The 16,704-nt window shown below is 37.9% G+C and overlaps 1 protein-coding gene across 7 annotated transcripts in view; it reads right to left on the reverse strand.

The window, feature by feature from the left end:
• Window positions 1-16,704, reverse strand: part of VPS13B (vacuolar protein sorting 13 homolog B) — a 383,695-nt gene that overhangs the window by 313,844 nt on the left and 53,147 nt on the right. For 6 of the 7 annotated variants that reach the window (XR_013234028.1, XR_013234030.1, XM_077351819.1 and 3 more), the window contains exons 12-16: window positions 15,791-15,878; window positions 12,083-12,274; window positions 10,562-10,731; window positions 9,183-9,377; window positions 8,116-8,240 (exon numbers count right to left, since the gene is read on the reverse strand). Coding sequence is in view for 5 of the 7 variants with exons in the window: in XM_077351819.1 (XP_077207934.1) it covers window positions 8,116-8,240; window positions 9,183-9,377; window positions 10,562-10,731; window positions 12,083-12,274; window positions 15,791-15,878 (770 nt within the window). In the remaining 2 variants the exon portion in view is untranslated. The remainder of the gene's footprint in view (window positions 1-8,115; window positions 8,241-9,182; window positions 9,378-10,561; window positions 10,732-12,082; window positions 12,275-15,790; window positions 15,879-16,704) is intronic. The other variant, XM_077351820.1, reaches the window with a different exon arrangement.

Raw genomic sequence — 16,704 nt, forward strand, 5'->3', positions numbered from 1 at the left:
TTGTTCTGCCATCTGTTTCCTTTTCTTATTATAGCCCTGCTTTCATTGCTGCTCAATGAGTATGAATTAATCAATCAATGTTCTACTGTCCTGTGAGAGACTGGATCCTAACCTTTGCCCCAATGGTGTCCTGGATCCTAAATTCCATTAACGGATCCTAATTCTGCACCAAATTTAGTCCTTCCCTTTCCTACATCTGTTTCTTCTCTTTAGGTTGGTTTACTCTGGAGTAGTCACATGAAAGGAACAAAATTTGGAATAACTTTAATTGGGTGTTTGACTTTAAGTAGCACAACCACATGTGAGAATTGGATGAGATGGATGCTTTAGGCTGAACCAGCACTGAGCAGGAAGTTGGACAAGATAGCCTGTATGGCCCTTTACAACTCTATGATTTACAACTCTATAAGTGTAAACAGTTTATATTGGATCATCTCATGTAAATAGTCATTATATTATAATAGCTTAACAATTTGATCTCTCTGTCTATTCTGTATTTGGGACAGGCTAATGAAGTTATCTAGTGGATATTTATCTACATACCATTTTTTTTCTTTGAATATTTATAATGCTAATTAGTGAATAGGGAACAGGATATAAAACCCATTTCAATTATCCCTTTTAGATTCAGGACTCATTTTACTTCTTCACATGTGATGAGTCTGCACATTACGGGTCTGATACGGGGAAAGATTCAGGCAACAAAATTGTTAATTTTTGTTAAAAGAGGAATTCTTCAAAATTCTCAAATGATGCTATCTGGTTTTAGTCATTATTAATGTTGATTCAATCTATTAGTTCTAATACCTGGTCATGTGACTGTGCCAAGAATATGATCAAATAAATATAAATAAATATTTAATAAATATAAATAAATAAAATCACTTTTGGTTAACAAGATGACTAACATCCTTGCCATTATAAAAAATATTTATGGTATTCTGTTACCTTGGCACAATCAGACTCCTTACTACCAAGAATAATACTACATGATCACAATGTGTACAAAGGCCAAACGCTGTAGCCTCAGAGGAAAAATTATTGCAACTCTATCTGCTGTGTGAGAACGGGGGGGGGGGGGTAATCCAGGCTACATTTAAAAAAAATACTACAACAACAATCCTAGAATCAGAGGACAGGCAAGTAGTCTTTTCTGGGCTTGAGTCCAGCAACAACAAGCAAAAGATGACTCTACTTGCTGAGCTAAAAATTTCTGAATGAGTATTGGAACAAACCCTTTTAGCCTGCCAACCTTTAGCCAAAAGCAGTAAAGATCAGCTTAAATCAGGAGTTCTTAAAATTATTTTTATTATTCTAAATATCAAAAAGTTTATGAAACCATGTCACACACATGAATAAAATGCTAGATATTAAACTACCAATTAATCTTGAATCAGTCAAGTATTCTTGAAACTCCAGGGGTAAAAACTGTATTATGATTTCAATATATCTCCTGAATCAGGGGTAGTCAACCTGTGGTCCTCCAGATGTTCATGGACTACAATACCCATGAGCCCCTGCCAGCAAACACTGGCAGGGGCTCATGGGAATTGTAGTCCATGAACATCTAGAGGACCACAGGTTGACTACCCCTGTCCTAAATCATATAATGCTCATCAATTATTTTGTTTCACATATAGCTAGAGATCGTAAATTCAGTAATCTTTTCCGGTTTACCTCTGTTCCAGTAATTTATAAGTGGATAACATCTTTGAATAAAGAAAGCCTGTAGATACTTGCTCCCCCCTTTTCAGTTGTTTACAAACTAGTATATATTCATTATCACAATCAGCCAGAACTTCCTGACTCACATAGCTATAGGAGGCATATTGGTTTGTTACCAGTGTTTTCCAATCAGTAGCCTAACAGTTTTTACCATATTTTTCAGAATATATCCATGCTCTTTCCCCAGTGATTTTTCCATTTGACCAATCTGCATTGCAGTACATTCTACAACTATTTCACTCAAGACTTTACATATTCCTTGCCAGAACTGATTTACAGCGGGACTCTACTAAATATGTTTTAAAAAGAAGAAGAATGTTTCACTTGTTAGTAACACCACCACTGGTTGAAAATATTGCAAAACATCTTGCCTGTCTACAGGAATGTGCCTCATAATTCCATCCTGGAAAGGTGGCCCTTTAGTGATGGCAGTGAAAGCTGCAGATACGTCTATAAAACTAAAGAGAGTTGCACGCCCTTTGTCCATTTCCCAGCACAAATCATCCACCAGGGCAACCAACATCTGGCCAGTAAGGACCCAATACATATATTTGATGAAGTGAGCCCTAGTAGACTTATACTGGCATAAAAATGTATTAATCAAGTACCACAAGACTCCTGTTGTTTTCTGCTACAGACCAACATGGCCATCCCCCTGAAATTATTACCTCATGTTGTTTTTGTAGACATGGTACCAGGGATGGCCTCTCTATGTACATTGGTGCCAGATTTATACACTGCTAAGGCAACTCTACTACGGCAGAGTGGAAAAAAATTCATCAGTGGCAGAGATTCAGCCAGACCTCTTCTACTCATAAAGGTCTTGTGGGTAAATAAAAGGTGCTCATTCTGTGCTTGTGTTCTTTTACCTCTAATAACAATTCAATTACTCTGAAGAGCCAGTTTTGACTGGGGAAATAGTGCAGGGGGAACAATTAACCCCCCCTCAACAATTCCATGGCCCTTATCCACTTTAGTCCCCACCTCCAACTGCATTTGTGGCTAAATATTATGTCTTGAGTTCCGACCACAGAACTCCAGAGTCACATATAGTTAAGTAGCCCATTTCATAGTTATATTTCCTACTACTGATTAGAGTGCTTCGGTTGATAATGCCATCTCTAAGAATGTTATTTCATCTAAGCAATGAAGTATGCTACTCAAAGTTCTTCAAATACAGTTTGAAAAGTGCAAATATTATAGTAATGCTCTATATTAGATGCATATAATTTGGAATTATTTTTAAACTAGAAAAATGAAAGCTACTTTGCAGATTTATGTCAGAAATAAAGTTGAGATTTTCACTGCTAACTCAAAACACACTACCTAGGGGATTCCATAACAGTTCATAAAATGCCTTTGTTTTTAAAAACTATGGCCTGTTGTGTATATAGAACATATGTATCATGAGATGTGTGTACTTTAAGCACCTCTGGAATGTGAAATCTCAAAATCCAAATAAAGCAGGTGGTATAATTTAAAAGAGAAAGAGAGGGAAAGAGCAAGAGGGCTGAAGCTTAATGACATTACCAGGTTATTCTACCAGACTAGTTCTCACTCACTGCATGACTTCAATGCAGCTCTCAATCCTCATGCTGATTTCGATTTAGTTCAAGTGCTATTTGATGTATTTCATCTGGAGTTTTATTCACTTCATACTACACTTTATTTTACAGTGTGGCTGCTGCACTCATTTATGTCTACTTCATTACCCTCAAATTATTTTATCGAGGTTTTAGCATAAATTAATGTTCTTGTAATAAAATCATGAACACAATGAAATCAAAAAGGCAAGACATTAATCCAGTTCAATCATTAAGCTCAATCAATATGAGAAAATGGCAAAAAAACCCCACATTAAGTGAATCTTATTTATATTAACATTTTCCAGTTCTGAACTAATACATCTGTTCTGGCTCAGGTATGCATCAGCTTATTGTACCACATATTGTAGTTAGAAAATGTACATACAAAAAATGGTCAATAAAGGTATCATATTTTCAGCCAGTATTGGAAAATACAGAGCAGGATCTTAATTGAGTACATCTGAAGTACAAATTCACTTTGGCTTCGACCCAAAGTATGACACCTTGTACTCTCTTTATGGAATCAGGCTTGCCAGGTTTTCTTCTCATGGCAGTCCCCTACACTCCACCAAAAGCTACTTTTGAGGACCAGACAACCTTCTGGAATAACAAGAGATATCACACAAGAGCAAAGGAGAACAGGCAAAAGGCACAGATTTTTCCCTTCCCTTTGCATCAGCAAAAGTCCCTTCCATTTGCACAATGGCAAGAATAAATCCAGGCTTTCAGTTTTACTATGCACAAATACAACTAAATTCTGCCCATCCATTATTAAATCAAGACTCCAAAGACAACTGGTTGAAGATGAGTGAGTTTGGGAGTACACTATTTGAATATAAGCTCCAGACTGTCTTCATATAAATGCAGGCATGTAAAGTAGTTCGTCTCTGAAAACCCTTGTCAAGATAAATCATCAACCTGATCATCAATTTAAATTCTTGTCTACTGCACTGAAACATTTCCTTTATGCCAAGAAAAGGTAATTGTTCCACCAGAAAGCAAACAATTTAAATTAAATTATTTTGTTTTGTGACTTGCCAGTTAAATATATGACCAAGAAAAAATAAATTACCACCACCTGTTGGTTTACCAATTACAATAATGAGTTTGTTAAGATGTATAGTTATTTGTCAAAAAGCAGCATATCCTTCCCACTCTCTCCCGAGTGCTATATACAAACAGACCATTGTACATATGTTTCAGCAGAACCTGTGTGAATAAAGCATTCATTTAAAGAGCTATTTAAAGACAGAAAAGGGGGTGGGGAAAGAATTATAAGGCACTTTTTTAGAAGTAATTATGAAAATAATCTTAATGGAGTATTTATCTCTGGATCAGAATAACACCGTAAATCATAGTAAATAAGGAACAAACTCTTCCCCAGATAATTTAGCATGGTGATTGTGATTATACTACTGACTTTAATAATAAGAGATTTGTCACACATTTGTCTTGCTATAAATATGGTACTCAAAACAGAAAATCTAAGGCAACCTATAAAATGGCCAATCAATATTAACACACCCACAAACCTGTTACTTAGAAAATCAATACATGCTTGTAAATACTGGAAAGGATGTTTTGTTTTTTAGATAATGCAAAGCAAAGTTCTATATGCATCAGGGTTTCCTATCTTTCTGCTCCTTCACCCCGAAAAACCACTTTTGAGTATTAGGGAACCTACTACTCTAAAAGAGCATTAGATACATGCCAAAAGCAGCAAAAGAAATAGTTCCCCTTCCCCCTACTAAAAATTAAGTACAAAGAAATTGTGGAAAGTTGTTAATAGTTGCTGTATATTTTGTGTCTTAGTGTCTCTATGTTATTGTCTCTTTAAGAGAAAATCTACAGGCACTCTGGAAAAAAATAAGGAAGAATGGGAATTAAGCACTTAAGAGAGTTTGGTTCTCAAGATGGTACAGTTCAAGTTCTGTGTATTCTTAAGAAATAAAAATAGCTGTTTACTACATTTCATGCTTTCCACCTGATTGGAATGTAACATTTGGTGAGCCAGCCAGAAGGATTTGAAGTTGGGGGATTTTACTCCCCCGGGAGACGAACCAGGAAAGCTGAGGAGGTTACACAAGAAATGCCTCAGGCAGGGGCCTTGTGAAGGAGTGAACTGGTCAGAAATATCATGGCTTGCAGTGAGCTAATAAGTCTGCTTATGGAGATAGAAGGACATTTATATTATCTCCGAGGGGAACAGTTAAGAGGGAGGGTTGTGACTTTCTAGATGTTTCTGGGGTAGAGTGCCGCAAGATTGTAAGAGATACTTTATCTTGTTCAAGCATTCAGAGCAGATCTAAGATAATTAAATATGCAATGGTCTACATTACTGAAAATGAAAGACCAGATTTCAGAGCTCAATGCTGCAACAAAGGAGCCAGCACTGCAGAAGCATTATACAGAGAAAGTAAAGCTACTTTAGGCTCATTTTCATTAAAAGATAAAAAAAAACAGAGAGTAAAGGAAGCTACCCATGGCATGGAAATTGATTCAGATAAAAGGTTTCAAGGTTAGCAGACAGACAATCCTAAACAATGAGAAAGGCTAAATTCTTCCCTAGGATCTATCACAACTGGGTCTCACAGATTAACTCAGAGAAGGGAAGAAATGACTGGACAAAGATGTTCTTCTCGACATGTACCCTCCACATAACCAGTATCCCAGATTGAGCAACTTCCAGTGGTTTTAAATGAGCTATTGGAGCATATGTGGATTATCTAGGATGTTGCATGGCAATGCTAAGTATGTACCTCAGAAGCCATCTTACAATAATCATTATCCAATAAACAGGATGAAATGCTACCAGGTGTTTGGTTGAGGTCGATCTGAACCACCACTTTCCACAGGCCCTCCCCCTGAGCCTCCCTTCTATGGCACCCACTACAATTCCATCCAATCCACTTTGCTATCAGTATGTGTTAATTTAATGCTTTCCATATTTTTCTACTGTTCTATGTTGCTTGTTGTAATCACTTTATTGTTGTTAAACTAAGTTATCTGTATTGTTTCTGTTCTATGTGAACTGCCTTGAGCTTTGGAGGAGGGTGATATATATAAATATAATAAATAAATAAATAAGTAAATCAATCAATCAATCAATCATGGTGATGGCTGTTGCTTTCAACCCTTGGTAGTAAAAATATTTGCAAAAAGCTTTGCCTCCACACTAAGGCTCATTGCAAAGGATTGTTGCAAAGAAAGATGATTTTGAGATCTCCAAAATTATAAACACGGGGCATAACCTTCTAACTATAAGCACAATTAAGAACATCCCACTCCTCTGTGAGAATGGAACTCATTGCAAGTATACAATGAGAGCCTGCTTTACTGGAAAAACAAGTCAAGAAACCAAATAGTTTATCTGCAAAATACAAGTCCTTGGTATATCGTGAACTATATGAGGAAATGGGACACCTCGGTAGGAATGGATCCTTAATTTAGCAAGGGAACACTTTGGGGGGGCAGCCGGGCTGGCCTCACATTAAAAGAGGGATTGAACATTATGTCATCAGTATTTGCAGCTGTGTCAAACAAAAGAAACTATGCTTGCTGGACAGAACTTCACTTAAATGTAATCACAGCAAGACTTTTTGAACTTGGATCCACTTTAATAATAATAATAATAATAATAATAATAATAATAATAATAATAATAATAATAATAATAATAATAATAATAATACTTATAAACTGCCCCTTCCTAATCAGCTTGCATTTAGCTAGATGCAAGGGAGAATACAAATATATTTTAGTGCTAATTGATCATTTTTTTCAAGATTTTTCCAGGCTTATTTTATACAATCAATAAATCTGGACAGACAGCATCAGATAAAATTTTCAGTTATTTTAACCTGAAATTTGGTTTCCCAAATGATTACAGTCATGTCCAAGGGGCAGAATTTGAAAGCTTTCTTTCCAAACAGCTATCTTTTCAGACAACTCCGTATCATCCTCAAGATAATTGCCAAGCTGATAGAATGGATCAGATGCTACTAGCTATGTTACAAACTACATTAGAGAAACAAAAATCGAATTGGAAGGATTCTTAACAAGATGATCCACACTTAGAACTGTACACAGCATAAAGCCATTGGGCTCTCACCCTTCTATTTATCTGACATTGCACTTGGACTTTCAACAAGCCCAGTCATCTTCATCAGAAGACCATAATTCATATGTAAACAGATGGAAAAAATCCATAGGTGAAACATATAAATTGGCCTGAAGATGTTTAAAGTCAGTGATTCTATAGGGAAAGTAGAATTATGATTATAAGAGTTCAAGTTGTGCCATTTTACTATCCACTCCCCGTCTGTTATCTACTGTGGCATACACAGATATGAGAATTTTGTTGTGGGAGGTACAGAGTGTGAAAACTAATAACTGCTGAAAATTGTGTGTCTTATTGTTGATATGTTACTGCCTCCTTGGGCTCACATTAAAAGAGGCCATGAACATTATGTCACTGGCATTTGCAGCTGTGTCAAACAAGAGAAACTATACACAACAGAACATGAATTTGATTAATGTATAATTTATAAATAATGATGTTATTTGCCCCAAACCCTGAAGAATACAAATATATATATATATATTGTTTAAGACATAACCTGGGGCACACTGGGAAAAGACAAGGAAAAAGCAAAAAGCACTAAAAAGATTTTAATTCAGAAGGAGTTAATAGTTCATATTTGGTATGTTCTTTAGAAAGAAAACTACATTTCCTGCTTTTCCCTCAAATGAAATTGTAGCAAATGCATGTGCCAATACTTCATAGTCAGCATCAAATACTTACCAATACTTTGGAAGCTGGAGCATTTTGCCATAAATAGCAGTACTGAAAGGGGGGACAACTGAGACTGGTGAGCTGTATGACCCATTAATATCCAAAGAGGACAGCCCAGCCTGAAAACCAAATATCTGAAACAAATCAAAAGATCAGTCTATAAATAACAACATGGTTAGGAAATCTGTGGAATGTATAAGTAACGGCAGAGCATGAAGTATTAATTTTTATACTAAAACAATTCACTTTTCATTTTTAACATACAATTGACATTATAAACTAATTATCAGCAGGACAGCATATTTCTAGAGCAATTAAAATAAATTATGTCACATAAATAATAGCCTACAACATACTTTGAAAACTGTTATAAAAACGTAGTGATCTATTTTAGCTTAAATTCTAAGGTTAGGATTTGGGTTAGCTTCGTTGTGGGTCCGGATGGCGAGTTTGTAGGTTTTCGTGGATTGTAAGGGTTGGGCAAGATGTGACATGGTTAAGAAAGATTAGGAATGTATAACAATTTATTGACAGTACTTGTAAAAATAGGGGAATTTATATTAGCGTAAATTCTCAGGCTAGGGTTAGGGTTAGCTTATGCATGGGTTGGGATGTGGAGCTTGTAGGTTTAGTGGGAGCGTTAGGGTTGGGAAAGTTGTTGAGAAAGTCTGGGTCCGGATGCAGAGTTTGTAGGTTTAGGGGGAATGCTAGGGTAGGGACCTATAAGTAAACTAACCCTAACAGCCTGAGAATCTGCACTAATATAAATCCCCCTATGTTTTGAAATTATTGTACATTTAAAAATAGGGGGATTCATATTAGCGCAGATTCTCAGGCTATGGTTAGGGTAAGTTTACTTTTGGGTCCGGATGGGGAGTTTGTAGGTTTAGGGGGAGCGTTAGCATAGGGAATGATGTTGTGACATGATTATGAAAGGCTATGTAATGTATAAGTATATTTTGATATTATTGTACAGGCACAACGACAGACACACAGATAGATGATAATTATTTTTGACAGTATGTAAAGTTCTAGGAAATCAAAGCTATTATCAGTGCAAAAAAAGTAAAAAATACCTTCAAATAGCAGTGGGCATAACAATAGTGAAGTAAGTTATCAGATGGCTGGCTAATGCTGCTGACAGTTTGTACAAGCTGCTCAGCGTACATTGGCGCTGAGTGTTCCAAGACAATTTTGTCCACCAATATTTGGATACAAGGCAGAGGACGTAGAGGCTGAAGACTGGTAGTATTTAAGAAACTGCTTGGACTCTTCATAACATATGTTGGGAAGAGAGTAGACACCCGTTTAACATGGCATACATTTTAAAGAAACATATCCTACTTAACTTTTAAAGCATTTCAGTACAGGTGTTGCCATCACTTTGTGATGTGTACATAAATACATATACACAGGAACAAATATATAGCTAACAGAAAAGAAACCTACCTCTCTTAACCTGTAAACCACGCTCACGCAGTTTTAGAGCTTTCTAAAGTTTTATGTTAATGCTCTATACAAAACAAATTTTGCTAATGGCTATAAAGTAAATTACAAAACGTTAGCCTGTGAGAAATAAGTATATATGTATTTATCCTACTTCATTTATATCCAATGCCAATCGCTGCCCAGATCCAGTTCAAGGTTTCGGTTTTAACCTTCAAGGCTTTACGCGGGCTGGGACCCACATACCTGAGGGACCGCCTATCACCCTATGCCCCCCGCAGGGCTCTGCGGGTGAGAATCTACTGGTCGTTCCCAGCTCTAGGGAAGCATACCTAGCCTTTTCGGTCCTGGACCCTACCTGGTGGAATGAGCTCCCGGGTGAGCTGCGGGCCCTGCGAGATCTTCCAGGGTTCCGCAGGGCCTGCAAAATGGAGCTCTTCTGCCAGGTCTATGGTTGAGGCTGGGGTCAGCGAAGTACATCTACTGCCCCCTCGGGCTTTTGAAACATCGTTGGACCTCCTTCTCCACCCCCTTTAGTAATAGGGGGTAGGAAGGGGATTTTCTATTTCCACCATGTGATGGATTTTAAGTCTTTTAATGGGGTTTTAAGACATTGTGACCCGCCACGAGCCGCTTAGGGAGTGGCGGGAAATAAATTGAAGAAATAAAATAATCCTGCTTCTCTACTCAATAGGGACCCAAAACAGATTATATCATTTCCTTTTTTCTGCACTCAGCAACCCTATGAAGAAGGTTAAGCTGTGAGTGTAATTGGCCCAAGGTCACCCAGTGAGCATGGATTGATTGATTGATTTTTACATAGCCACTCCCGGACCAGCCGGCTCGTTGCAGTTCACAGAATAATGGTAAAAACATTAACCCCATAAAACAGCAAGCTATGCCCTCTTGTCAACAGTACAACATACAAAATATAAATAGAAAATAAAAAAGCAATAAAACAACAAGTTGGCGACAGTACTACTCTTATTGGCATTTTGTCTTATCTTACCTTTTGTCCCATGATTATAGGTAGCAAGTGGCACAGCAAATTAAATTCAGCCATAGGAATTGTAACAGTGCATTTCAAAATTGTAAAGTTGGTAATTCGAGTTGGAATGTATTCCTCCAAAACTGATATTTCTTCTGAGCTTGGCATAGCTTTAGTTCCATCTACAAAATCTATAATGAATTAGAGTTAACCAAATATAGTGTAGAACTCAAATGAATATCCATTGTCATCTACTGATATAGCTCAATACTAGTACTGCTCTCTAAGCTGCAACAATAAATATTGAAAGCACCACAGAGAGAGAGAGAGAGAGAGAGAGAGAGAGAGAGAGAGGAGAGAGAGAGAGAGCACAATCAAGCAATGTAGCGGTAAAGTTCAACAGAAGTTTTTTTTCCTAAGGAGAAACATCAGGAGCAGCAGAACCCCCTCCCCCCCCCCCCACCATGGCAAGGGATATCTTTTAAATTGTTGTGCCACCCTTCTACATTCAGGAAAGCTTCCAGAGAAAAATAATGTCAAACAAAAATAATTTAGTTCCACACCACTAAAAAGATAAAGAAATGATTCTCAATATCTCATTATCTATTATATAAAAAAGAGACTCCCATGTTAGGGCTTCCTTCCACAGGACCCTAAAATGTGGCCATTATGATATATCTTTATCAGGAGCGCTGTTTTTCACTCAATTTCACTCATTTCCCCTCCTTACTGAAGCCCCATTGCCCATGTCCCATAATGCCCAGTGCAGGCTTTTTGGCTGTGAAAGGGGACTTTCTTCCATTTTCAGAAGCAGAAAAATCTTTCAAAAGGCAAGTCAAACAGAGGTACAGCAAAACAGAAAGATCCCCTTTCAGCTGTTATCAGGTTACATTTGTAAAGAAGTTACAAATGTAAAGAAGTTACATTTAACTTCCATGCAATTTTTTACCTTGCATATGCTTGCTATTTGTAATTAATACTTTTTCTGTTAAACTCATCTTCTTGACTAGGCATGTCCAACCTCCCCCACTCCCCGTATTTGTCAGTTCGGGTCTAATGAACCAGAGAAATTTTGGGGATTCCCCAAAAAAGCTGGATCCCAATACCAGTAGAGTGGCATGTGGCAGAGAGATCTGTTGCCCCCACATGCAGACATGAGAAGATCAGCCAGCAAGTTATTTGGGGGGGGGGGGGGTTCAGCTTGGTTGAGCTGAACCCACCCCCCTTTACTCTACTTGCAAAAAGAATTAAGTTAGAATCATAGAATCATAGAGTTGGAAGGGGCCATACAGGCCATCTAGTCCAAGCTCCTGCTCAACACAGGATCAGCCCAAAGCATCCTAAAGCATCCAAGAATAGTGTGTATCCAACCTTTGCTTGAAGACTGCCATTGAGGGGGAGCTCACCACCTCCTTAGGCAGCCCATTCCACTGCTGAACTACTCTGACTGTGAAATTTCTTTTCCTGATATCTAGCCTATATCGTTGTACTTGTAGTTTAAGCCCATTACTTGTAGTTTAAACCCATTAAGTTATAGCATACCTTGTTTAGACTTACTGTATGGCTCATATTCATGTTCCAGAGCACAAGCAATCATTTTCATAATCCTGTGCACTGCATTGCTGTCAAGTCGAAGACTGAGGGGGCCTACAACCACACTTTTTGTAGACATCTCCTGAACATTGCCCAAGTCTTCAATCTTCATGGAAGATACTTCTGTCTGATTTCCAGACCCTATAAATGCAGAATGTTTTTCAGACAATGAAATTGGTGAAATGAGTTATGAAAAACCTTTACTGCAGTAGTAACTACATATATTCACACACTCAAGTACACTATGTATACTACTACATGACAAGAATGCATATAAAATACTGTTTTTCTAAGACCTATTTTCTTTGATGTCTCTTTTTTTCAATAAGTATTTGTTTTTATCTTGGATCTTCTAGTAACTTGAAATGTATAGCACACATGTAAACTGATTACTAAGCTGCTTCCACTGCATTCAGAAACAATTGTAAGGCATTTTAACAAGGGATTTCAGGTTCAGTCCTCGTGCTCTTGACCCACAATGCTATGTCAAAAAATGCCATCTGCCAGATTCTGCCTCTTTAGGATCCATGTGCTCTCCACTCTTATCCTAGCTTTATCATACCCTACACATGTCTCAACAAAGGGGAGGAAGGTAGTTTAGTCCCCTTTCTCTAGCCCCCTCTGATTGCTTAGATGTAGTTAACTGTCTTCCCAGACTGCCTTGAGATTGTGCCTGATATAGGCTGGCCTGAAGCAGGGCCACTCCAGACTCTACCAGTAAGGGGTAGGACCTGGCTCTTTCAGAGTTTTTGAGTCAAAGGGCTCCTTCTATGCTTTACTCCTTCAGAAGCGCCACCCAACCTGAAACTTCAAAACAACTTTCTGATGGCTGCTGCTTACCCCAGGAAGTCACTGTCTCCTGCCACTGCCTGTCTTCTTGCTCCTCTTGTGGCCCTCACCTCTCACCTACTCCAGCTCCCATGGCCTGGCCAGCTGTCCTTGGGTATACTAGCAAGTATACCCCCACACACACACACACAGCTGTACATGGCAGATGACTGTCTGGACTCATCTTGCCTGCCTTCCTGGCTGCTTCTACCACATCACTGCTGCTACGGCCCTCCAACACTGTGGTGTTCGGGAACATACTGTGCAAAGAACAGCCAATACACTGGTGGACATTCATGAAGATTCAAAAGAGTTCCATATAACCTTCTTGACAAAATGCTATAGATCTACATTCTGCTTAGTTACGGAATTACATCATCTCTCAAAATCTGAATTACATTCCATAGTTATACTCCAAAGATTCAGTGCAAATATTAAACGTTGCAAATATCTATCATATTCAATTCAGTTCTTTTTTTAAATGACAAATTAACCTTGAAAGGTTAATACTATCCAGGAGGCATATAATCAGTATGTGCATAACTAACAGAGAGGTTAAAGAGGCAATGAAAGCGACGGAGCAAAATTGCTTTGACAGATACCTTTCAGTCACATCTACCATTTTACACTAAATGTCGACATTAAATATTGTGTACGTGTAACGCTACAAGATAACAAGGACAAAATGCCAACGGTTAAAAAAACAAAACTAAATGTGCTTTTCCCATTAATAACGGGACAAATCAGATCAAAAGGAAAGCTAATGCTATTTGCAGACGTAATTTTCTGAAGCATTTAATTACATAAGATGTCGCGAGGAAAAGGCATGGTCTGAAAAGCTGAAGTCTACTACTGAGTTTTCTTCACCTGATCTCAAAACACCTGAAAAATATTAAGTCAAAATATAAGTATGTCACTAATTACCTTCTCATGCAGAGGAAAACAGCAGTTCTGGAGTAGTAGGAGACCCATCTATAACTGCTATAAGATGTATCAAATCTTACAAACTGTATAAGTGTGATATGTAAATCATCACGCACTATCTTGGTAATTCATTCCTTTTCAATCACCTAAGGGTGTTAGTTACCAACAATTCACAGGTCCGTACAAAAATATAATGTAACCTAATATGAAAGATCAGTGGAAAATTATCCAGTTGTTGCCTGACAGCTCATGTGAGCCATAATTGCTTTGCACTTTATAGTCAGATAACCAGCTAAAACGCTACACAAGTCCTAAGGCAGGAAACATGAGCTAATATTTTAAACTTCTGACATCATTCCAGCACACAGATGATACAAAATCAGATACCAGAAGTTGGGCGTCCAATCCAGTGGAAGAAAATAAACAAGTAAATAATCTATCTTCTCCACCCTCTCTCTGTCACTCACTCACTCACACATATTCTTTGATATCGCTGAACTCAAGTGCTAAAAGAACCTCAGCAGCTAAGCTCCATGGTGCAAATGAGTCCAGTCTGACTCATCTCTCTAGCAAGCAATCTCTATGAGGATGTATGTCTGAGTCTGAAGAGAAAGGGCAGGTAACACATATGATAAATAATAATTATAATCATAAAATAATATTTCCATAGACCAGCTCATTGCCACCACATAATTGTTTTTCTGGACTGGACATCCAGTTAACTGAAGGAAAGTAGGATTAACTCCTCTCTGCCTCAGTAAGAATTCACTATGCACTATCCTTCAGGACAGACTCTCAGCCAGCATTCTAGTATGTATGACAATGGGGAAATCCATCCTTAGGTAAAAAGAATTATGTTAAAAACAAGGCAACAGCTATGGTTACAAAGAATTTTTTCCAGTAGAAGGTGATTTTCACTAAAACAATATACAGCAGTATTAACATACTATTCCTTTTGTTGAAAAGCAATTTTTGTTCCTTAGTCGCCTCTGCAGGTTATGTAGTTCAAAGTATATGTCATGTTGGAAACTTATTTACTCAAGTTACTATCCTATGAACACTTACTTTGAAAGTATGTGTCATGCAATAAGTGGCACTTACTTCCAAGTAAACAAGACCAGGCCTGACAAGCTGCCAATCTTATTACGACATAGGTAAAGGTAAAGGTATCCCCTGTGCAAGCACCGGGTCATGTCTGATCCTTGGGGTGACGCCCTCTAGCTTTTGCATGGCAGACTCAATATGGGGTGGTTTGCCAGTGCCTTCCCCAGTCATTACCGTTTACCCCCCAGCAAGCTGGGTACTCATTTTACTGACCTCAGAAGGATGGAAGGCTGAGTCAACCTTGAGCTGGCTGCTGGGATTGAACTTCCAGCCTTATGGGCAGAGCTTTCAGACTGCATGTCTGCTGCCTTACCACTCTGCACCACAAGAGGCTCTTATGACATAGATGACTGAGTAAAAGAGGACAAGATATCAGTACATTAATATCTGCCCTTGATCCAAGGAGCTAGAGACACCATCTTTCCCCCATTTTATTCTGTGTGTCAAATTAGGCTGAGACCGAAGGAGGAGCCCAAAGTCATTAAAGATTTTAACAGGATCACCTTGGTTAAAGTGCAGTACTCTGGCTTCTTACCAAGATTCAAGTCAAGTGGAGAAAGGTCTCATGAAGCCTCAAGTTTTATTTCAGTCATTCACATGGGATATGGTCAAAAATAAGAATTGGAGGAAGGGTGTGTGCATGTTATAACGTTTTCATTTCTCAGCATTTCCAACAAGTAATTCTATAGGTTCTAAGTTAGACCTTAAAGGTAAATCTAAGGACAGTCGGTCAAGGACCTGGTGCCTCTGAAGAAGTCTTTGTTTCTGTTATAAGGAGAAAGCAAACAAGGAGAGACGTACCTTTGCCACCGGTGCTTTCCATTGTGTACAGATAATCCATGTAGAAAGCCCCAAACCTCTGCATTCCAGCTATCTCTGTGTACATCTCCTACCAACAAAGCAAAGTAAATACAACTAATGTTCTGTTAGGAAAGAATCTTGAGATTACAACTTGATGGTATCAGAGCTATACCCAAAAACCAGAGATATATGCTTGTTGGGTTTGCTCATGAATACATGGTAAAGCTTATCAAAACAAAAGGACAGAGGTTAGTCAAAGAATTCATCCGTCAGATAACTAATGCAACATCTATATCTGGCCACACAAAAGTACACCTATAATTCTTCTGGATCTTTTGTCCACTTCAGCAGTAACTACTGGTTAATTAGTATCTTTAATGGAGCAAAGAATCTTAAATTGACCTCTTACTTCCTAGTAAACTGGATGGCTAACAAAAATTTTAAATGTAAAGTTGTTAAATTAGAATATTTTAGGAAAATTATCCAGAAGAAACCAGCTCTATTTGGGATTTGTTTTCTTTAAGATACTGCTTGCTTATTTCTTTTAAAGTAACCTATTGAACCAAACATAAAATTTCCAAGCTATCAAGACGCTGTTAACAAATTTCTTAGTGTTTTTCTTCCCTCCCTATTCTGAAATGCATTGTGAAGGTGATGAGAAGCTCATTTTGCATCTTGGTGTTTTTTTAACCAATGAAACAGATCAATAGGCAAGAATGATAGCCAATTTTTTAAATTAGCTACCTGTATTTTTTTCGCAGAAATGTCCACATTTGCATTGAGGCTCCCATATTTTATATTTGGTTCGGAATAATCTCCACTATATACTTGATTTTATGGCAGGGGCAAGAGGCAATTACCGTTGCACAACTGAACACACATACACAAATATTTTTTCTAGCAAAACCACAGCT

The sequence above is a fragment of the Paroedura picta genome, chromosome 9, assembly GCF_049243985.1.
Source record: "Paroedura picta isolate Pp20150507F chromosome 9, Ppicta_v3.0, whole genome shotgun sequence".
Taxonomy (NCBI): Eukaryota; Metazoa; Chordata; class Lepidosauria; order Squamata; family Gekkonidae; genus Paroedura; species Paroedura picta.